This window comes from Neomonachus schauinslandi, chromosome 9, assembly GCF_002201575.2.
Source record: "Neomonachus schauinslandi chromosome 9, ASM220157v2, whole genome shotgun sequence".
NCBI classification, from domain to species: domain Eukaryota; kingdom Metazoa; phylum Chordata; class Mammalia; order Carnivora; family Phocidae; genus Neomonachus; species Neomonachus schauinslandi.
In genome coordinates this window covers 116303411-116327112 of record NC_058411.1, presented here as the reverse complement: position 1 = coordinate 116327112, position 23702 = coordinate 116303411, and the positions used below count along the sequence as shown (strand labels likewise).

The following is a 23702-nucleotide window of genomic DNA, read 5'->3' as shown; positions in this document are numbered from 1 at the left end:
ATTGATAAGAAGTTGTTTGAAAAAAGAAAGAAGAGGATTTAAAAAAAGAAAAAAGAAAAAAAAAGGGTGAGGATGTGATCAGGCAGGGTAATAGAAAACACCGTATACTATAGATTTAGGGTATATTTTAATCTGTTAGAAGAAACTATCTCAAAATTTTAAAGAGAGAACAACTTATATATATAAGCCAAAAATATGGGTAACTACTATGAAGGGATAGAATATGACTCTAAAAATGAAAAATAAAATTTTTTTTTAAAAAAAGGGATTGATAAGATGTTGGTTGAAAAAGGGAAAAAGAAAAATTCAAAAAGGAAAAAAAAGAAAAAAAGACAGTTAAAAAAAAAATGAACTTTGAAAGACTAAAGAATCATGGTAAAAAAGCCATGAATTCTATGTGCAGTATTCCCCTAGCGCTGGAGTTCTGCCGTTCTCACTGATCGGTAAACTTGGTCTTGGCTGGCTGTTCTCCCTGATCTTCTGGTGAGGGGCCTGTTGCCATGGTTTCCAAATGTCTCTGCTGGAGGCGGATTTGTCCCGCCCTTGCCCCCTCCCGGCTAAGTAATCTGCTCGGGTTTGCTCTCCGGGGCTTTTGTTCCCTGCGAGCTTTCCATACAGCTTTGGAGGCGGAGAGTGAAAATGGCGGCCTCCCAATCTCTGCCCCGGAGAAGCCGAGAACTCGGGGCCCCGCTTCTCAGTGAGCCCCCAGAGAAAAGCCATCAGTCACTCCCGTCTCCCCGTTCTCTGGCTGCACTCCGTGCTCACCCGGCTTGTGACCACCCGTTTCTATCTCTGGCACCCGACCCCGGTGGAGTCTCCAAACCCAGCAGATCCCTGCTGTGCGCTCCTGCGCGGCTCCTCCCGGGGGAGGAAGGTGAGTCTCCCCAGATCTGCCGCTTATTGGGTCCCTGCTGTAGGAGCAGTGGCCCGACTGTGCCGCGGATCACAGTTTATGGCATCCCTGAGCTGAGAGCCCACGCCTGGGCTCCGCCTCTGCAGCTGGCTTCCCTGCTCCGTTACCTGGGAGCTCTGCCACACTCAGGCACCCCCGGTCTTTCTGTGACCCCGAGGGTCCTGAGACCACACTGTCCTGGAGGGTTCCACCCCCCGCTTAGCCACCAGAGTGACGTCCCTCGGCGGAGCAGACTTTTAAAAGTTCCGATTTTGTGCTCCGCGGCTCTATCACTTGCCAGAAGTGGCCGACGGAGGCCCCTCCCCCGCCGTCTATCCTCCCGAATATCGCCTCAGATTCACTTCTCCGCACGTCCTACCTTCCAGAAAGTGGTCGCTTTTCTGTTCAGAGAGTTGTTGCTATTCCTTTCTTCGATCTCCTGTTGGGTTTGTAGGTGTTCAGAATGGTTTGATCCCTATCCAGCTGAATTCCTGAGAGGAGACGAAATCCAGGTCTCCTACTCCTCTGCCATCTTGCTCCGCCCCCTCTTGCTCTCTTTTTTGAGGTGAGTTTTTCCATCTTGTCATTTTGTCCAGAGGAGAATAGATGAATGAGAAACAAATTCTAACAGGGTATCAACGACCCCAGAAAAATATACACTAAACAAATCAGAAGAAACACGAAACGGGGGAAAAGAAAGGGAAAGAAAGAAGAAAACAAAGAATATGATCTCATATGATCATGTTGTTGCATAGATCAGTGCCACACACTAGATTTTGCGGTGTATTTTGGTCTGTTAGAAGACACTGCTTCCCAAAATTTTAAAGAAAAAAAACTTGTATTTGTACAAAAATAATGGTAAATACGATGAAAGGATGGAATATGACTGTGAAGATGAAAATTATAAAAGATTTTATAAAAGGAATTGATAGATAAGAAGTTGGTTGAATAAAGAAAGAAGAGAAATATTTTTATAAATGGAGATAATGTGATCAGGCAGGAGAGTAGAACAAAGCCATACACTAGAGATTTAGTGTATATTTTGGTCTGTTGGAAGAAACTGTATCCCAAAATTTTAAAGAGAGACCAACTTATATATATATATATATATATAAGATTAACTACAATGAAGGGATAGAATATGACTCTAAAAATGAAAAATAAAATTTTTTTTTAAAAGGGATTGATAAGATGTTGAAAGGGGAAACAGAAAACTTCAAAAAAAAATAGAAAATAAAAAAAATAACTTTGAAAGATTAAAGAATCATGGGGGAAAAAAGCCATGAATTCTATATGCTGTATTCCCCTAGTGCTGGAGTTTTGCTCTTCTCATTGATCAGTAAACTTGGTCTTGGCTGGCTGTTCTTGCTGAACTTCTGGGGGAGGGGCTTGTTGCAGTGATTATCAAATGTCTTTGCCCAAGGCTGAAATACCCCGCCCTTGTCAGGGGCTGGGCTATGTAATCTGCTCGGGTTTGCTCTTGGGAGATTTTGTTCCCTGCAAGCTTTCTGTACAGCTTCGGAGGACGAGAGTGAAAATGGCAGCCTCCCATTCTCCACCCTGGAGGAGCTGAGATCTCAGGGCCCCACTCCTCAGTGAGCCCCCAGAGAAAAGCATTCAATCACTCCTGTCTCCCCAGTCTCTGGCCGCACTCCATGCTCACCCGGCCTTTGACCAATCATTTTTATCTCTGGCACATGACCCTGTTTGGAATCTCCAACCCCAGCAGATTCCTGTGGTGCACTCCTGTGCCACTTCTCTGAGGGGAGAAAGGGGAGTCTCCCTGGATCTGCCACTTGTTGCATCCATGCTGGAAGAGCAGTGGCCCAACTGTGCCAGAGATCATGGTTTATGGCAACCCTGAGCTGAGAGCCCGCCCCTTGGCTCCGTCTTTGCAGCTGGCTTCCCTGCTGTGATAGCTGGGATCTCTGTCACACTCAGACACCCCCAGTCTTTCTGTGACCCCGAGGGTCCTGAGACCACACTGTCCCAGTGAAGGTTCCACCCCCTGCTTAGCCACTGGAGTGACATCCCTCAGCGGAGCAGACTTCTAAAAGTTCCGATTTTGTGCTCTGCTGCTCTATCACTTGCTGGTAGCTGGCTGAGGAGGCTCCCTCCCCCACGGTCCATTTTCCCTTATATCACCTCGGATTCACTTCTCTGCATGTCCTATCTTCCAGAAAGTGGTCGCTTTTCTGTTCAAAGCATTGCTCTTATTCTTTTCTTTGAGCTCCTGTTGAGTTTGTAGGTGTTCAGAATGGTTTGATACCTATCTCGCTGAATTCCTGGGACCAGATGAAATTTAGGTCTCCTACTCCTCTGCCATCTTGCCCCTCCCCTCCTCCCCTTTGTAGTTTCTTAATATGCACCCATATTTTGCAGAGAGTCCCTTTATCAAGCTAGTCTCATATTTTGCAACTTGATCGTGCCCTCTGTTCCCTACCTAATCCATAACCTGAGTGACACCAGGAAATAACCTCTCAAAATGAGAATTGGAATTATTTTCCTCATATCTCTGAGGAAGGCAGGAATAACTCTTGTTCCAGGGGAGAATGCAACAGCATCACTATCACTGAAGGTCACAGGGAAAACAAGACATCGGGCTCCAAGTGGCTATAGTGCTTAATCACCAAGGTGTGTGGGATCAGCTGGGGCTTTTCCTGATAGACCTAGACACCATAAATAGTGGACAGGACACGAATTGAAAGCTCTGGATATTTATCCGGGTGAGAATATGAGTGGTTGATCAGAAAACTTTGAAGGCAGCTTGGAAGTAGTCCAGCAGATCTGGTTGAGGCCTGGGCCTAGGCCTGACTATGAAGATTGGTAAGGATCCTGGTGGAGAAAGAGCAGGACCATGAAAGTGCAGTGTGTGCCTCTGAGCAGACTCAGACATGACTGAGAAGTTTGAACCCCCACACTCTCCTGAGTTTTCCCTCAGTAATAAATAGGAGAGCAGCTTTTCCTGACTAACAGCCATTTCATGGCCACATCTGAGTCAGTTGCCTCCCAAGCTGAAGCGAATTTGCTTCAAGACCCATCCCCAATACTCTCCATTTTCTCCAGGAGTCTAACAAGATACCAGTATGTTTTGGATAGAGAAGTAGAAAGTCCACTTCAAGACAAACTATCCTGTTTATTGAAAATATCAAACTCCACTACTCTGTTTAGGGAGCATGTGAGGGATAGAAATCTACAGATACCACACCAGGGAGGATGAGATATAAGGACCAAATTCTTGAGTCAGTGCACTCACGTGGAATTTGAGATTCCATGTGCTGGCTTGAACACTTGGAAGACACGTCAACTCTTTTTTTTTTTTTTTTTAAGATTTCAGTTATTTATTTGATAGAAAGAGACACAGCAAGAGAGGGAACACAAGCAGGGGGACTGGGAGAGGGAGAAGCAGTCCTCCCACAGAGCAGGGAGCCTGATGTGGGGCTCAATCCCGGGACCCTGGGATCATGACCTGAGCCGAAGGCAGATGCTTAATGACTGAGTCACCCAGGCGCCCCCTCCTTTTTTTTAGTGTTCAGTGATTCATTAGTTGCATATAACACCCAGTGCTCATCACAACACATCAATTCTATGCACAATTGGTTAATCCTTGGCATACAAACAAAAGAGTCCAAAGGCTCAGACTGATTATTCATGACCTAGCCACTAGCCCCAAGCACTCCCTGCAAGAGAACTCATTGGTCACTTCCTTCCTTGAGAGAAGGATGTGGAGGAGGACATCAGTGTTGCTGGAAACCCCTGGGATGGCGTCCTCTGAAGACTGTTGATGATAGTAGGTGTCACAGTAATTGAATTGAGTCTTCTTTTTCCAATGGGAATAATGGGATCCCAAGACAGGAGAAGCCAAGGAAGTACTTCATTGTTGCAGTCAGGTGGGTACAGTTTCCACAGTAAGCTTCAGAGACCTATACTAAAAGGCAAATTAATCATGGAGTTCATGGTAATGAATTATATGAGCTGCTTCCCATATAAAACTGGAAAAAAAGTCTTCATCCCTAACTCAACTCAAGGATCATAAGAAGGATTAAAGTCCTCGGTTACTTCTCAGATCTAAATGTTTTCCTTGAAGGGAAGCTATGTTTCTTTGAGAAAGAACCCTGCAGCACAGGCAAGGATGTGTTTAGTGCTGTGCCCTCACCCTTTCCTCAGAGGAATGCAGTGAAACAGCACAACCCATTTTTGGCCATTTATCGGGGGAGTTGTGCATTGGTGAAAAGAATAACCTGGATTTTCATATGTAGGTGTTAATTTTCTGCAATCCTCAGTGACCCAGAATGCCCTCTGATTCACTAGACAAAGTAGAGGCCTATGGCCGGCAAGCAGTAGATGCATTCTTGAGCTAAGTCCATACAATAGTTGATCCAGTAGAATATGGACCCATCCTGTGGTTGTTTCCCAGCTCCAGAATGAGTCCTGGGATAGATATGTCAAATAACTATTAGAGTCTCCAAGTGTGTTCCCTATTATGTTAGAAAGTTTACCCATTCACACCAAGATAGTAAAAAGAAAGAAATATAACATCCTGATGCAAATGGCAGAGGGTAGTGCCAATTGATTACTTAAAATTACTCTGCAAACTGAGAGACAAATTGTTGCACTAATCACACACACACAAAATACAAAATACAATTCTTCTTGGTCTACTTTTGATTTTATAGGCAACATAGATTGGAGAATCTACTCTAACCCTCATGAGGCTGCATGATTTGAGGGTGACCAAAGCAAGCAAAAGCCCTTCAGCAGGGCCAGGTTGTAGTGCAAGCTGCCTTGCCACGTGGGCCTTCTGTAATGGCACAACACATTGAGGGGAGGTGTTGGCAAACCTCAATGGGAGAATCATAGTACAGACCCTGAGGATTTGGACAAAGTCCCTGCCTTCTTATTCTGACTACTTATCTCCACTAAAGGCAACTCTTGGCTGCCACTAGACCCTGGTACAGATTGAAGACCTGATTATGGGAAATAGTGTGACCAGGCAAATTGAGCTGTGTATCATGAACCAAGTGCCATCTGACCAACCAATCCACAAAGTTGTTCTTCTGTAATGTGCCAGTTAGGAAATCGGACCCAAGCATGTCTAGAAGGCACACATAAATTGCAGGAGGAAGTTGCTCAGATTCCCATGGCAGCTGTGTCTGCTGTTTTGCCACCTCTTCCTCCACCCAAGCCTGCATGTGGCTTTGGGAGTATATGTGGGGCAAGGCACCTGTCAAAGGTAATACACAACTACCAATGCAAGTTCAGAATCCTCATATGCAGCAGAAGAGCAAATAGATTTTCATCTTGATTTTCATGGTGAATTCAGACTATAAAAGTATGTCCTCATGGTCCTTGTGGCCCTGAGGGGTTTATGCATGAGGTATCAGAACAACTCCAACAAGGATAACTGACCTATGGTGGTCCAACATTTATAGCAAAGCTACAGTTTGTCCCTTCAGTGTTGTCTTTTCCTATCATGGTGAAACAGGGTTTAAAGAGCATTGGATTTTTTACCTATTAATTTTGGAGATGGTATCAGGAGGGAGTATAGACAAACTTGCATTGTCTCCTGATGACAAGAAAGCTGATGGCACTTTCAATGTTTCCTTTATTGCAGATGTGAACTTTTTATCTGCTGAAGAGCAAAACTGGTGGATGGAGTAGTGTATCTTTCACCTACTCCTTCAAACCCACTTTCCATGCTACTTGTCCTGCTTTGTGTCCACAGGAGCTCACTTATGTAAACAACGTCAACAGTTCCTCTCCCCTTCTGGCTTCTGGCTGGCTTCAGCCAATGGGAAGGACATTGGAAATCACAGGGAGGAAAGGGAGTGAAATCAAAAAAATTCCCATAGCCTCCTCCCAGCAAAGTGACTTTTGCCGGCTGCAACCAACTGCAGAAGATCACCTCTTCCATCAGGGGTCCCTTGCCATCCAGCTCCCTGCACCTCTAGGTTCTGCTAACTATTTCCCTCCTTCACCCTTTGACCAGTCTGAAGGACTGCACCATACTGGTTAAATTCCCTCTGAGTTATGCAATTTGATCAGCCATGTGTTTCTAGCCATGACTCTGACAGCTGCACTGGGAAAAGGCAAGAAATGAGTCAGGCAGCGTTGAGTGCCCGTTTGATGCTTGTGATCCCCAGTTTAAAGTAAAACCAGTCATCCAATCTCATGAATTACCTCAGCACTATTCAGGTGCTTAGACACAGGGCCAGAAAAGGGAGAGCAGTGGCGGTTCATTTAAGAGCGGTCTTGAATTTAGAGCAAAGGTAGAAACCTGAGCTAGGAAGGTACTGATGTGGGAGGTTAGCAAAGGGGAGCAGCTGATGAACTGGAGACATCAGTGGAGGAATGTGTTTGGGTGGTGATCTGGAGCAGATGATCAGACGTGTCAGAGAGAGATATGTGAGATGAAGAATTCAAGGGGCAGTTACTGAGGACCAAGTTCAGACATAATGAGGCCTGAATGTTGAATGGGGAATACTGAGAAAGTGAGGGGGTAAAGAGGAGAGGACGAAATGAGTCAGGAGGCAAAGGTATTTAAGAATGAGAAGGAGTGACTGAGGACTGAGGATGACATCAATGAAGAGAGGTGGGAGGTGGAGAGACAGAGGCTGCAGCATCATGGGGGAGGAGATGTAGAGGAGGAAAGAAGAGCCGTGAATTAGAAGCAGCAGCTGGGCACAAGGAAGGAACCAACACCACCACCAGGCATGGAAATATGTGGGAGAAGAGAAGACAGTGCCTTTTAGTGAAAGACTTTGGGGAGATCTAGGCATCAGTAAGGCCATGTGAAAAGGGAACAGAGCTAGAACAGCTGTGAGGGCTCCTTCCCTGGGGTGGGGACTCCTCTGGAGCACTGAGTCAGGTGCACACAGCAGCTTCTGTGACCAAGACCAGATTTTAAAACAAATTGGGGCTTAGTGTCATCTTTGCTGTCAAAGAATTCAAAGATGGCTTATGAATCCAAAGGGCATTTTCTCATAAACTCTCTCCCTACCTTTCAGGAAAGACACAGGTTGCCATTTAACAAATACAGATTCTAAACCATAGAAAGGACACATTCATCCTGAGAGTGCCAGGGACAGAAATGCAACTAGAAAGGTCTCCAATTTTCCAGTATTTAGTACCCTGGGATCTTAAACTTTTTGAAATCAGACACTTTATACAACTACCACTTCTGAGGAGAGTCCCCAGTAAACATTTTCATCTCAAGGAATCACACACAGTAGACCAAAAACTGAAGAAGAGGTCAGTTGTCTGGGGTATAACAATGCTACTGACCAAGCAAAGCAGATGAGACCCCAGACCCTCCTACTCTTTGCTCTCACTATCTTTGTCTCACATGTAACATTCCACAAAAGAACAGCATTTTTTCTTTATTTTATTTTATTTTATTGTTATGTTAATCACCATACATCTTTAGTTTTTGATGTAGTGTTCCATGATTCATTGTTTGTGTGTAACACCCAGTGCTCCATTGAATACATGCCCTCTTTAATACCCATCACCAGGCTAACCCATCCCCCCACCCCCATCCCCTCTAGAACCCTCAGTTTGTTTCTCAGAGTCCATAGTCTCACACTTTTGTATAATTGATGGAAATAGCATGTACCACCTTCTAAACTGAAGATTATTATTCTAGGCTGTTAAATATGTAAAATACTATTTAAAAAGCACTTATGACCTTCTTACAAGTCAAATTTCTGCCCTTGCAAGAAAATTAAAGATTTTCTTTATTTGAGAGAGAGAGCACAAGCGGAGGGAGGGGCAGAGGGAGAGGGAGAAGCAGACTCCCTCCTGAGTAGAGAGCCCAATGCAGGGCTAGATCCCAGGACCCTGAGATCATGACCTGAGCCGAAGGCAGACGCTTAACTGACTGAGCCACCTAGGCGCCCCCTGCACTTGTAATTGATGACTTAAAAACTCCAGAGAAAAACATAAATGGATAAAATGCAATTTTACACAATGTAAACTACTAAAAAATTAAGAGACTAACAAATTCTAAACCTTTTGTCAAGATACGGTTTATTTTTTTTTAAGACATAAAATGTTTCCTTACAAATTGTCTTCCTTTTCCAAGGAAGAATATGTATTTGGAGAGTATACAATTTGAATGCTGATTATTTTAACATGGAAAGTGATTACATGAAAAAACTCTAGAAGGCCTCAGGAAAGTGACAGTTAAATAGCACAAGCCATTTGGGTAGAATACTGCATTGTGTCTTTTCTTGCAGAGCATAGCAAGATGTGTTTGGAAATATACATATTTTCCTGTAGTGGAATCTTTAGTAAGTTATTTGTATTTCCCATGAGTTTCCAGCATTCACCTGAATGAGTATGGATGCCAAAATTCTCCATTCCAGAGCACCCCCATGATAAGCACCTTTTCTTGTCCCAAGAGTGGTCTTGGGGTAGTTTTCTACTGATGTTGGTGATGGGTCAAGTTTCCTTTAGTCTTCAAATGATGTATGACTATTAATTCCATCCCATCACGACATGAGCAACAAGGAGGTAACACATCCCAACTGTGCAGGAGACGACCATCATTGGGAAGCCCAATCTGAAACACAAAGAAAAGTGGATTGTGGTGTCTGGTATCTGGCAAGTACTATGAGATCTAGACTCATTATTACATTTGTCATTGCATCATTATATTTTTCATGACTTAGGAGCTTTCCATATCTGCAAAGTCAATCACTTCTTATTTCTAGAAACTGAAGAGTTGGTTTTAGCCTAGATAATACAGATGCATGCCTTTATTAGATATCCCCCAATGTGTGACATTTTGAGATGTGCTTAAAATTTTTGCAAATTTTTAATTGACATTTTATAGCCTCAATTTGTTCATCTATAACATTGAAGTGTTGGTCTTGATAATGACACTTAAAACTGCCAATGTTATGTAACTGGACCATTATTTAAATCACTGCATCATCTTCCAATTGTCCTTCTGAGAAATCTGGTTTCCCAGAAAGGTCATATTTCCATAGACCCCTGAAGTTCCTATTGTTTAAAACTGAAGAGAGTTTCAGAAGTAGGATTGGGAAATAATATCTTGTCTTAGGAAGGGAAGAGGAAAGAACAGGAATTTCTTCTGTATTCAGTGAGATGAAATATGTGAGTGAAAGTATGTACAAATACAAAAGAAGTCATGAGAAAATGAAAGTTTCCCTCACTATATGCCTTCCATAATGTACTTGTATTCCCACAAATCCCTATCCTGGCTAATAAATCCCAATTGATTCCCACTTTGCATTTGGAATTCATGCTTTGAAGACATTGCTTAGTGCTGAATTGTCACTGAGGGAAGTTACCGCAAAGATTAAAGGTTTTGTCCTGAAAAGACTTAAAAATTCACTGGCAAGAGCCTAGTGTGTGATAATAAGAATTATGACATTCTTCCTTTCCCTGGTCATGGGCATGGGGCGTGGCTACTCAGAAAGAGCCACAGCAAGGCTCTCTCCACAAAGCTGTAATTTAAACACAGAAACTGCATCCATAAGTGAAAAAGTTCCTTAAATTCTAAACCAGAATTGGACATTTCAAGAAGGTGTTAGCTTCTATCTAAATTTCTTGAGATTAGTAAACTTTGTTTTTTTAAGACAGCTGAACATGTTTGCAATAGGTCAACCCTGATTATTGAATTCTCGAAAAGTACACCCTAGGAACAGTGTCTGGTCAACTCCAGGCATCACAGATATCATCACAAGCTTTCATAGAAATGCAAACCCTTCCTTAACTGATTGTGTGAAATTGCATCAGTGTCGAGTAAGATGCTGAATACTTCAACCTGGGTGCTGGGACACCTGGCTATGTTTCAGAAGCAAATCTGCCTTGCAAGGAATGGATCCCACAAAAAGAAGACATTACACTTGGGGAGTCCAAGGCCAGAGGAAGTTCCTTGTTGATGGTTCTGCTGTGCTTCCAACTAAGAGTTACTGGCGTCTCAGAGATGGCACCAATCCCAAGAAGGAGTATCATCTAGGGATTGGTGCAAGCATTCTGACACCATCAGAAAAATGATTGTTCACTTAGTGTCTAGACACAGTGGAAATCCTCACACAGATGACCACATCAACTGCTCACATCACCTTTCAAGACTGGTATCATTGCACCACTGTACAGATGGGATTTGGAAAAAAGAAGCAGACTTATCCAGGTCACTTGGCTAATCTGCTCTGGTGTAGACAATTCAAACCCCCTCAGTCTAACTCTAAAGTCCGTGCTCTTAATCACTATACATTCTGCTTCCCTGTGGGTATAAGTAAACCACACAATGACAATATACCACTCAAAGACAAGTGACTTACTGAACATCTGCTGTATGTTAAGGGTCTCATAGATGTAAGACATTGACATTTCCCAAACACAATAAGGTAGGTCATACATATTATCCCTATTTTATAGAAGAAGAAACTGAAGCTTAAATATATTAAGGAATTTTACAAAGTATGCCACCACTAATATGCAGACGATACTTTGGCATATTTTTCTGCCTTCAAAACCTGCATGCATTCCCACCACAACACATTAGTTAAGGGCCCTGCTCTTGTCCAGGTGCAGAGCTTGGGACAGCTCCATGACTCAATTTCTTCATTTTTGACATGGGGGTAATAATAGTACCTATTTACTAAAGTTATTATGAAGATTATATGAGTTCATACCTATAAATGCCTTAGACCAGTGTCTGGTCACATAATGAGCCACCAGGAGAGACTGACAAGAGACCCCTTTGTGCTCATTTAACATAACAATGAGTCTCAGACAAGGTATCTTGGGCTACAAAGGAGACATTTTAGTATTTGCTGAGCTTCAGGAGAATGGATCAACCTAAGCCTATCCTAATATCACCTACAATGCTCTAATTAAGGAACCCCACAGGTTACAAATTCTAGCCTAACCAGTGGGAAGAGAGAGATGGAGATAAAGACAAAAGCATAAACAGAGGGAAACAGACAGAGATAGAGACAGACAGGTGAGAGACACAGAAAGAGAGAGAGAAGGGGAAAAAGGAAAGAGAGGAGGGAGGGAGGTAAAGAATAAGGAAGGGAGAGATAGGGAGAAAGAGAGAGAAGGGATTTACATCAGAAACCAGCTCTATTATTTTAGATTCCAGCTCCACCATTTGTTAGTCATGACATGCCAAAAAAAAAAAAAATACAAAGATATTTGCATGTACCATAAGATCTCTGAACCCATAAACATGCATAGAATAAGGATTCTATGAATGAAAAATGTGGTTTTCCAGTCGAAAGACTTTTTATAGATCAAGAAACAATAAACTACAGCCCCCAGGCTAATACTGGCCCACTGCCTGTTTCTGTAAATAGAGTTTTATTGGAACACATTCTCTCCCATTCATTTACTTATCATCAATGGCTGCTTTACCATCTAGGGTGGCTGAGTCTGCCACAGCACAGTACAGTTGAGTAGTTGCAACAGAGACCATGTGGTCCACAAAGCCTTAAAGACTTACTATCTGACCCTTTAAAAAATGTTTGCCACCCCCTATTATAGAAAAAGACACTCAGTCCTGGGAAGGTGAAGAAACTTGTCATCTTCATGTCAGCTCCTACTCAAAATACAAGGTAGTCCCAGACCACCAACCAATAGAAAAGTACTGAGGGCCACCAAGTAATTTCAAATTTCAAGTACCACATATTCAAAAAAAGTAAAAGGAAACAAATGAAATTAAATTTAATATTTTATTTATTCCAACATACCCAAATTATTATAACATATGATCAACATAACATTTCTAATGGAACATTTTACATTCATTTTTTATGCTTAATCTTCAAAATCCAGTGTAGATTTTCTATTCATAGAACACCTTACTTTGACTTGCCACATTTCAAGGTTCAAATGGGTCTAAGCAACTGGGGGCTGTGTGGTCCAATGCAGCTCTAGGAGGCTCGCCATTTCTGGCTGAAAACACTTATGAAAAGGCAGGTTTATGACCTTGAGTTGATGCAGGGGATGCTGGCTCTGGATGGAACTTTCAGAGAGGATATGCTGAAGCGAGGCCTTTGCAGAGAAACCAGGTTGAGACAGGCTGGCAGGGGCTCTGCAACCCTCTATGCACATCTCCCCTAGGGGAGCAAGCTCATCAGGGTGGCCTTTTCCTTATACATTTTGGAAGTCACACATACACACAAAGAATCCTCTAATGTTAGGGTCAAGACAAATGACGAAGCTGTTTATTGGCAATCTGATGGCAGCACTGGCAACACTGGCTACACACCTGAGTATCTGATGGGTAAAGACAAGGATGAGGCAGCTTTTTTGTAGAAACTGCTAGAGCTGGTATGTTCCTTCTTGGGGTGAGCCCCTGATGCTTTTTCCTGTGGGAGTGTGGTTAGCTTGATTGGTGTTTCAATGCTTCACTCACTGCCCAGGCAGGAGTCTGACGGAAGGAGATTTATTTGAAGAGAGGGCAGTAATGACTTCCTGTCACTGCCAGCAGTTCTCTGAATATACACATTTCTGCTCCACATTTACTAAGAGCAGTTCCATTTCCCAGAAGATCCATTTGTCTTGCTCCCCAAGCCTCTCAGAAAAGCAGTACCTTCACCAAAAGGCTTAGGAAAAGCATATTTACTCAAAATCCAGCATCGCATTATGCTTTCATTTCCCTCTGGGATTATTTTCAATCTATTCTGGCTCCAAACATCACATTCTGTTACAAAAGACAAAAACACTTGAATGTCAAAGCACAAATCAAGATGCAAAATGTCAGATGGATGCCCAGACAAATGCTGCATTCAGGTTTAGGTTAAAAACATAACTGTGAGGACACACAGTACTCCAAGGAACTGAAGCTTCCAGATTGCTGGGAAACAAGCTGCCCCAGAACCATGCCATTTCCGATGGAGGTCAGGCATTGCACTGAGAGCAGAGTTCCACACACTGAAGACAGACCTGGTTTTCAAAAGGAAATGTTTGCTAATGAAGTCTCCTACTTGAGTTTTAGACTGAAACCATTCTTCCTATTTATTTTTCCTTTCCAAAAGGCTTTATAACACACCATGACTATAGGTCTTAATCAAAAGCCATTTCATTGTTGCCTTCCTACAAAGGTAATGCATGTTTCTCAGGAGAACAACTTCTGCATCTACAGAACTGTGGGAGCTTATCACAAGGGTGTACAGCTTGCCCCAATTTCTGTAGACCATGGATACCTTGAGAGCCATACTCTTCAGCCCCTTACCTGTCCTCAGGTCATTCAAGGCCCCAGGACAAGAATTGCTTTCTCATCCTCAGCCATCATTTGAAATTTGAACAGCCTCACACCTCATGTCCTGGATCTCTCCAGGTGACAATTAGCTAATCCTCTTCATGAAGAAAGGCTGAATGAAGTTCCTGCATCTTGGAAATAAAGCCCCATCATTATATTTCCCACAGAGAGAGGAGTTCCTGGTAGGGTAGGATGTAGTGACCCAGAGGGAGAGCTACAGAAAAGAGAAGGCATATCTAAGTTAGGATGGGTACTCGTGGTATCTTCAGAGCGTTCCCCATCACACTGCGTTGGTGACCAGCTGCAAGCAGCAGAGTTCACATGGCTAAAGACTAGAAAGGATGACAGAGGAACAGCATAGAAATCATGGTAAGGAGCAAAGCATCAAAGTGAGGAGGCAGAGCTTAGGGGAAAAAAGGGTTGTGATGATGAAATTATTGAAATTGTAATAATTTACTTTTTTCCCCATCAGAATAGACTCAAGTTTGGGTGGTTTCTTTTTCATGTGTTCAACCTTATGACATGTATGTACCATCTTTACAGCAAGCAAAAGAGAAAGAATTTGAGAAAATTATATCTTGCTCTTTCTTCTTCTGAAAAAAGGCATTTTCATTGCATACTTCGTGCCCACCTCTGCCAGCTCTCTCTGTCTTGACCAGCACCAGTGCTCTTGGGTCAGCTGTAGAGCTGGGACTCTCATCTTTCCCTCAATGATACCTGCAGCTAGCCAGCCTCTCCCTTCCATGTTGAGGAAGCCCCTTTACCCACTGAGGGTCTCTACTGAACAGAAATGGAAAGTCAGACAGCCCTGCAAACACTTGGCATCACGTGAAGACACCCTATAAATGTTCTGTTCAATTCCTTTGCTAAAACTTCCTGACTCCTCCCATATTCACATATTTGGAATATGACCTTCCTTCTTTTTTTTTATTTTTTATTTTTTTTAAAGATTTTATTTATTTATTTATTTGACAGAGAGAGAGATAGCAAGAGCAGGAACATAAGCAGGGGGAGTGGGAGAGGGAGAAGCAGGCCTCCCACTGAGCAGGGAGCCCAATGCGGTGCTTGATCCCAGGGCCCTGGGATCATGACCTGAGCTGAAGGCAGACGCTTAACAACTGAGCCACCCAGGCGCCCCTACTTTTTTTTTTAATTTTAATTCCAGTGTAGTTGACATACAGTGTTATATTAGGTTCAGTTGTATAATATTGTGATTCAACAATTCTATACATTACTCAGTGCTCATCATGGTAAGTGTACTCTTAATCCCCATCACCTATTTCACCCATCCCCCCACACCCACCTCCCCTCTGGTAACCATCAGTTTGTTCTCTATAGTTAAGAGTCTGTTTTTTGGGTGTCTCTCTCTTTTTTTTCCTTTGCTCATTTGTTTTGTTTCTCAAATTCCACATGAGTGAAATCATATGGTATTTGTCTTTCTCTGCTTGACATATTTCACTTAGCATTATACTCTCTGGCTCTACCCATGTTGTTACAAAAAGCAAGATTTCATTCTTTTTTATGGCTGAAAAATATTCCATTGTATGTATATACCTCATCTTCTTTATCCATTCAAGAAAAAAAAATCAGAAAATGGGAATTTAACAGGCAAAAAAGAGGAGACTAGACATGAGAAATTTCAAAGAGAGCATCCATATGGATCCATTACTTAAAATAACCTTGATGATTTATATTTTTCCAGAAAAATATTAATTTTATAAAAATTCTTATTAGGAAATTTATATAATATCATAATATAATTTTAATCTTTATCTCTGTAGTTTTTTTAAATTTTATTTTATTATGTTATGTTAATCATCATACATTACGCCATTAGTTTTTGATGTAGTGTTCAATGATTCATTGTTTGCATGTAACATCCAGTGCTCCATTCAATACATAACCTTTTAATATGCATCACCAGGCTAACCCCTATCCCCACACCTGTCCCCTCTAGAACCCTCAGTTTGTTTCTCAGAGTTCATAGTCTCTCATGGTTCGTCTCCCCCTATGATTTCCCCCCCTTCATTTTTCCCTTCCTACTATCTTCTTCTTCTTCTTCTTTTTTTACATATAATGTATTATTTGTTTCAGAGGTACAGGTCTGTGATCCAACAGTCTTACACAATTCACAGAGCTCACCATAGCACATACCCTCCCCAATGTCTATCACCCAGCCAACCCATCCCTCCCACCCCCCACAACTCCAGCAACCCTCAGTTTGTTTCCTGAGATTAAGATTCCTCATATCAGTGAGATTGTATGATACATGTCTTCTCTGACTGACTTATTTCGCTCAGCATAATACCCTCCAGTTCCATCCATGTCATTTCAAATGGAAAAATTTCGGAGTTTTTTGATGGCTGCATAATATTCCATTGTATATATATATCACATCTTCTTTATCAATTCAACTGTTGACAGACAGCTTGGCTCTTTCCATAGTTTGGCTATTGTGGACATTGCTGCTATAAACATTGGGGTGCAAGAAACCCTTCAGATCACTACATTTGTATCTTTGGGGTAAATACCCAGTAGTGCAATTGCTGGGCCGTATGGTAGCTCTATTTTCAACTTTTTGAGGAACCTCCATACTGTTTTCCAGAGTTGCTACACCAGCTTGCATTCCCACCAACAGTGTAGGATGGTTACCCTTTCTCTGAATCCTCGCGGACATCTGTCTTTTCCTGATTTGTTAATTTTATCCATCCTGACTGGTGTGAGGTGGTACATCATTGAGGTTTTGATTTGGATTTCCTTGATGCCGAGTGATGTCGAACACTTTTTCATGTGTCTCTTGGCCATTTGGATGTCTTCTTTGGAAAAAGTGTTCATGTCTTCTTCCCATTTCTTGATTGGATTCTTTGTTCTTTGGGTGTTGAGTTTGATAAATTCTTTATAGATTTTGGATACTAGCCCTTTATCTGATGTGTCATTTGCAAATATCTTCTCCCATTCTGTCAGTTGTCTTTTGGTTTTGTTGACTGTTTCCTCTGCTGTGCAAAAGCTTTTTATCTTGATGAAGTCCCAATAGTTCATTTTTGCCCTTGCTTCCCTTGCCTTTGGCAATGTTTCTAGGAAGAAGTTGCTGTGGCTGAGTTTGAAGAGGTTGCTGCCTGTGTTCTCCTTTAGGATTTTGATGGATTCCTGTCTCACATTGAGGTCTTTCAACCATTTGGAGTCTATTTTTGTGTGTGGTGTTAGGAAATGGTCCAGTTTCATTCTTCTGCATGTGGCTATCCAATTTTCCCAACACCATTTGTTGAAGAGACTGTCTTTTTTCCACTGGACATTCTTTCCTGCTTTAGCGAAGATTAGTTGACCGTAGAGTTGAGGGTCCATTTCTGGGCTCTCTATTCTGTTCCATTGATCTATGTGTCTGTTTTTGTGCCAGTACCATACTGTCTTGATGATTACAGCTTTGTAATAGAGGTTGAAGTCCATTGTGATGCCACCAGCTTTGCTTTTCTTTTTCAACATTCCTCTAGCTATTCGGGGACTTTTCTGGTTCCATACAAATTTACATACAGAGTAACTATTGAAAGATATGAATTAAGTGCCATTGTATTGCCTGTAGGGTTACTGTTACTTATATTGTCTGTGTTCCTTTCTGGTCTATGTTACTTTTAGACGCTGTCTTTACTTAGAGGACCCCTTTCAATATTTCTTATAGGGCTGGTTTCATGTTTGCAAATTCCTTTAGTTTTTGTCCTGGAAGCTTTTGATCTCTCCTATTTTCAATGACAGCCTAGCTGGATATAGTATTCTTGGCTGCATATAAATTTTTCTCTTTTAGTGCTCTGAATATATCATGCTAGTCCTTTCTGGCCTGCCAGGTCTCTGTAGATAGGTCTGTTGCCAATCGAATGTTTCTATCACTGTAGGTTACAGACCTCTTGTCCCAAGCTTCTTTCAGGATTTTCTCTTTGTCTCTGAGACTTGTAAGTTTTACTATTAAATGTCGGGGTGTTGACCTATTTTTATTGATTTTGAGGGGGCTTCTCTGTGCCTTCTGGATTTTGATGCCTGTTTCCTTCTCCAAATTAGGGAAGTTCTTTGCTATAATTTACTCCCATATACCTTCTGCCCCTTTCTCTCTTTCTTCCTCTGGGATCCCAATTATTCTAATATTGTTTCATCTTATGGTATCACTTATCTCTCAAATTCTGCTCTCATGATGCAATAGTTTTTTATCTCTCTTTTTCTCAGCTTCTTTATTTTCCATCATTTGGTATTCTATATCACTAATTCTCTCTTCTGCCTCATTTATCCTAGCAGTTAGAAGCTCCATTTTTTATTGCACCTCATTAATAGCCTTTTTGATTTTGACTTGTTTTGATTTTAGTTATTTCTCCAGAAAGGGTTTCTCTAATATCTTCCATGCTTTTTTCAAGCCCAGCTAGTATCTTTATAATTGTCATTCTGAACTCTAGTTCTGACATCTTACTAATGTCCATATTGATTAGGTCCCTGGCAGTCTCTACTGCCTCTTGTTCTTTTTTTTGAGGTGATTTTTTCCATCTTGTCATTTTGTCCAGAGGAGAATAGATGAATGAGAGAGCAAAATGCTAACTGGGTAACAACCACCCCAGAAAAATATACACTAAACAAATCAGAAGAGACCTGAAACCGGCAGAAAAGAAAGGGAAGGGAAGGAAAGAAAAAGAAAAACATAAAAAAACAAAAGAATATGATCAAATATGATCAAGCTGTGTATAGATCAATGCCACACACTAGATTTTGGGTGTATTTTGGTCTGTTAGAAGAAAGTGCATCCCAAAATTTTAAAGAAAGAAAAACTTATATATGTACAAAAATAAGGGTAAATATACAATGAAATATACAATGAAGAATACATGGAATATGACTGTGAAGATGAAAATTATAAAAGAGTTATAAAAGGAATTGATAAGATAAGAAGTTGGTTGAAAAAAGAAAGAAGAGGATTTAAAAAAAAAAGGTAGAGAATGTGATCAGGCAGGAGACCAGAACAAAGCCATACACTAGAGATTTAGGGTATATTTTGGTCTGTTGGAAGAAACTGTATCCCAAAATTTTAAAGAGAGAACAACTTATATATATACCAAAAATAAGGTTAACTACTATGAAGGGGCAGAATATGACTCTAAACTGAAAAATAAGATTTTTTAAAAAAGGATTGATAAGATGTTGGCTGAAAAAGGGAAAAAGAAAAATTCAAAAACAATAGAAAAAGAAAAAAAAGAAAATTAAAAAAATTAACTTCGAAAGACTAAAGAATCAGGGGGAAAAAAGCCATGAATTCTATGTGCTGTATTCCCCTAATGCTGGAGTTCTGCCATTCTCATTGATCAGTAAAGTTGGTCTCGGCTGGCTGTTCTTGCTGATCTTCTGGGGGAGGGGCCTGTTGCCCTGGTTCTCAAGTGTCTTTGCCTGAGGTGGAATTGCCCCACCCTTGTCCCGGGCTGGGCTAAGTAATCTGCTAGGGTTTGCTCTGGGGAGCTTTTGTTCCCTGCAAGCTTTCCGTACAGCTTTGGAGGACAAGAGTGAAAATGGCAGCCTCCCAATCCCTGCCCCGGAGGAGCCAAGAACTTGGTGCCCCACTCCTCAGTGCGCCCCCAGAGAAAAGCAGTCAATCACTCCTGTCTCCCTGGTTTCCGCCACACTCCGTGCTCACATGACCTGCGACTGAGCATTTCTATCTCTGGCACATGCCCCCTTTTGGAGTCTCCAAACCCAACAGATTCCTGCAGTGCACCCCCGTGCTGCTCCTCCTGGGGGAGGAAGGGGAGTCTCCCTGGATCTGCCACTTGTTGTGTCCCTGCTTGAAAAGTAGTGGCCTGACTCTGCTGCAGACCACAGTTTATGGCAACCCAGAGCTGAGAGCCTGCTCCTTGGCTCTGTCTTTGCAGCCAGCTTCCCCACTCCAATACCTGGGAGCTCTGCTGCACTCAGGCACCCCTGATCTCTCTATGACCCCGAGGGTCCTGAGACCACACTGTCCCAGTGAGTGTTCCACACCTCCTCCCCACTCCCACCCCACTCAGCTTCTCGAGCGACGTCCCTCAGTGGAGCAGACTTTTAAAAGTTCTGATTTTATGCTCTGCTGCTCTTATCACTTGCTGGTAGCCGGCTGATGGAGGCTCCCTCCCTCTGCAGTCTATCTTCCCAAATATCACCTCGTATTCACTTCTCCTCACATCCTACCTTCCAGAAAGTGGTCACTTTTCTGTTCAGAGAGTTGCTGCTATTCTTTTCTTCGATCTCCTGTTGAGTTCATAACTGTTCAGAATGGTTTGATCCCTATCTAGCTGAATTCCTGGGACCAGATGAAATTTAGGTCTCCTACTCCTCCACCATCTTGATCCTCCACCTATCTCTGTAGTTTTATTCCTTTTTTTAATACCTAATTTTTGCCTTCATTCTTTTTCTTGATTGATGCCAAAACTTTATCTATAATATCAAAAACGTTTATAAAAAAATCACTTCTTGACTTGTCAAATCTACTATTTATATTCTTCTTGTGTGTGTGTTGTGGGGTTTTTTGTTTGGTTGGTTTTTATTTAAATTCCAGTTAGCTAACATACAGTGTAATATTAGTTTCAGGTGTAGAATTTAGTGATTCAACACTTACATATAACACCTGGTGCTCATCCACAAGTGCACTCCTAAACCCCACCACCTATTTCACCCATCCCCCCACACACCATCCCTCCAGTGACCATCAATTTGTTCTATATAGTTAAGAGTCTGTTTCTTGATTTGCTTCTCTCTTTTTTTCTCCCATGACCATTTGTTTTGTATCTTAAACAATCAATCAATCAGCTGCCAGTAACTCATGGCGTTGGGGGCCAAACAAAGCCTGGTGGTATGAATTGAATTTGCTGCATACCTTCAACAAGTAGCCAACCTCTCTGAGGTTAATCTTCCTATAAAATATTTTCTGCAAAGAAACTTAAAATATAGTACATAAAGCAATGATTTAGCTCTAGTACTTTATAAATGCTCTTGAAATAGTGAATACTAATTATCATAGTTTTTTTTACTACTACCACAAATTCTATTAATACAATTACTATTACTTATGTTATTATTAATTATTATTATTACTTCTTTTGATTTATCTTTTATAAAGTGGATCACCTTTTTCCTCTTATTTTTAACTTACCATGCAATGCAAATCATTCATGGTAGTCAGAAAGTGTGGCTTGTAAATATCCAGTTATTAAATCATGGAGATTGTCTTCACAGCTTAATATACAATGGATTTTTGTAGCTGTTTTGTGGACTCTTGAAAAGAAGGCATATTCTCCATAGAAAAGAGAATCATATATCTAATTTTTCAATTCTCAGAAATGTATAGTGTCACATGAAAGTCTTCCACTACCAATAAAGTTTATATTAATTTCTCCTTTCATTTCTGACTGAACTTATTTTGATGCTATTATTTTTGGCAGTTAAAAAGTATTATATTGACTCTGTCCTATTGAATTTTTAAAAAAGACTTCTATATTTTACATTACATATGTTTCTACCTTTATTATCTTTTCAATTGTATTAACCAGACTTACTTTATTTACAGTTTTATTTTTAACCTTTCTATATTACCCTGATCTCTGTTTTTAAAGCAGAATCCAGCTAGAATTTGATTTTATTCTATTTATGATTCTCCACCTTTTTAAAAAGATTTATTTATTTATTTGAGAGGGGGGAGGTGCATAGGAAGGAGAGAAAATCTTAAGCAGACTCCTTGCTGAGCACAGAGCCCAACATAGGGCTTGATCTCATGACCCTGAGATCAAGACTTGAGCCAAAACAAAGAGTCGGATTCTTAACCAACTGAGCCACCTAAGTGCCCTGATTCTTCACTTTTAATGCTATATTTGGCTCTCCTTATGTAATCTTGGTTTATGTTTCATGTTTTTAAATTTTTGTTTCCTTTTTTTTTTTCATTTATTATACTTTTGGCTATATAAATTTTGTTGACTTGCCTTTATCAATACAGTGATTTAAAAATTAAATTCCACTAATAGATTCCACTAATAGTTACTTCTAAGTATTTAATAATAAAATGATAAATCCATATACCTCAAATACAAAAGACAAACCAGTATCCTTTGACACTCTTATGAAAGACAAATAAAACAGGAAGTTTTAATTTCTCTCCACAACACCTCAACACATTCCATGGTCTTCATTAATTCAATATGAGATTATAGACTCAAGTTACATTTCTTAAATTCTTACTATTTACAATATATATTTTCTGTTCAGATAATTTTGGTTATTGATTCAGTTTGATTTAATAGTCTATTTATAAACATTATTATCTTATTTCTCTAAGTATGCATTGAATTGATTTTACTATTTATGATTAATCATTTCTCACCACAAATTGCATAGCCTAAGTGCTTCATTCTGGAATACATATTTCAATAATCACTTTCAGGAAATTATAGCAGTGTTGTTGTTCCTGAATTGTGACTCACCTGTACACTGATGATGATGAAGAATAGGAAGACATTCTAATAATTACAACAACAGCAGATGACATCCATGAGTGATAACATATCAGACAACCAGATTTATATGCATTAGCTCAGCTAATCCTCACAAAATACTATGATAGGTAGTAGTATTCTCTACTTTTAAAGATAACAAGACTAAGGCCCAGAGAGGTTAAGTAACTACCCAAGATCACACAGCTAGTTAGGAACAGAGACAGAAAGATTTCTGTAACTTTAGCAGATAGATGGAACTTGATCAGACTTGAAATTAGAACCCTGGGATCATAGCCATTTCCTATCCAAACTTTGTTATTGGGCACTTAATAATATTCAGGAGTTTGGGGTCCTCTTAGTTTTGTTTTCTATTTTTGTGCATAAGGTTCTTGGATTCTTATAGAAATATTATCTTTATCTTTGTTATTAAAAATACTGACAGTCTGTGTCATAGTATGAATATCATTCAGTTAATTTTATCTGTGCTATAGCATATTTTGGTGTACATTCCAAAATCGTGTTTCTGTGTTTTTTTTAATATTCAGGTATATTTCATTCAATTATGTTTTGATTATTGCTGCTGTTTCCTTCCTTTTTAATCACTTTATTTACAAAAAGTCCCCCAAGAGCTTGTTTTCAATGAACATTGTAGATTGTGATTTGCTATTCATATACATTGCAAAATGATCACCACAATAAGTCTAGCTACCATCTGCCAGTGTACAAAGTTGTAACAATATGATTGCCTATATTCCCAATGCTATACATTACATTCCCATGTCTTAATTTATTTCATAAGTAGGAGATTGTACATCTTAATTCACTTGACCTATTTTATTCATCCCCCCATCCCTCTGCTCTGGCAACCATCAGTTTGTTTTCTGTATCCATGAGTCTATTTCTGTTTTGGTTTTTTTATTCCTCATATAAGTGAAATAATACAGTTTTTGTCTTTGTCTGACTTATTTCATTTAGCATAATGACCTCTAGGTCCATCCATGTTGTTGCAAATGGCAAGATTTCATTCTTTTTTATGGCTCAGTTATATATATATATATATATATATATATATATATATATATATATATAT

At 40.6% G+C, this 23702-nt stretch overlaps 1 protein-coding gene across 1 annotated transcript in view; it reads right to left on the bottom strand.

Annotated features, from left to right (window-relative positions):
• Window positions 1-8472: 8472 nt before the first annotated feature.
• Window positions 8473-23702, bottom strand: part of OCA2 (OCA2 melanosomal transmembrane protein) — a 518586-nt gene continuing 503356 nt past the window's right edge. The window contains exon 23 of the mRNA XM_021680470.1: window positions 8473-9455. Within this exon, the coding sequence (XP_021536145.1) occupies window positions 9371-9455 (85 nt within the window). The 3' untranslated portion in view covers window positions 8473-9370. The remainder of the gene's footprint in view (window positions 9456-23702) is intronic.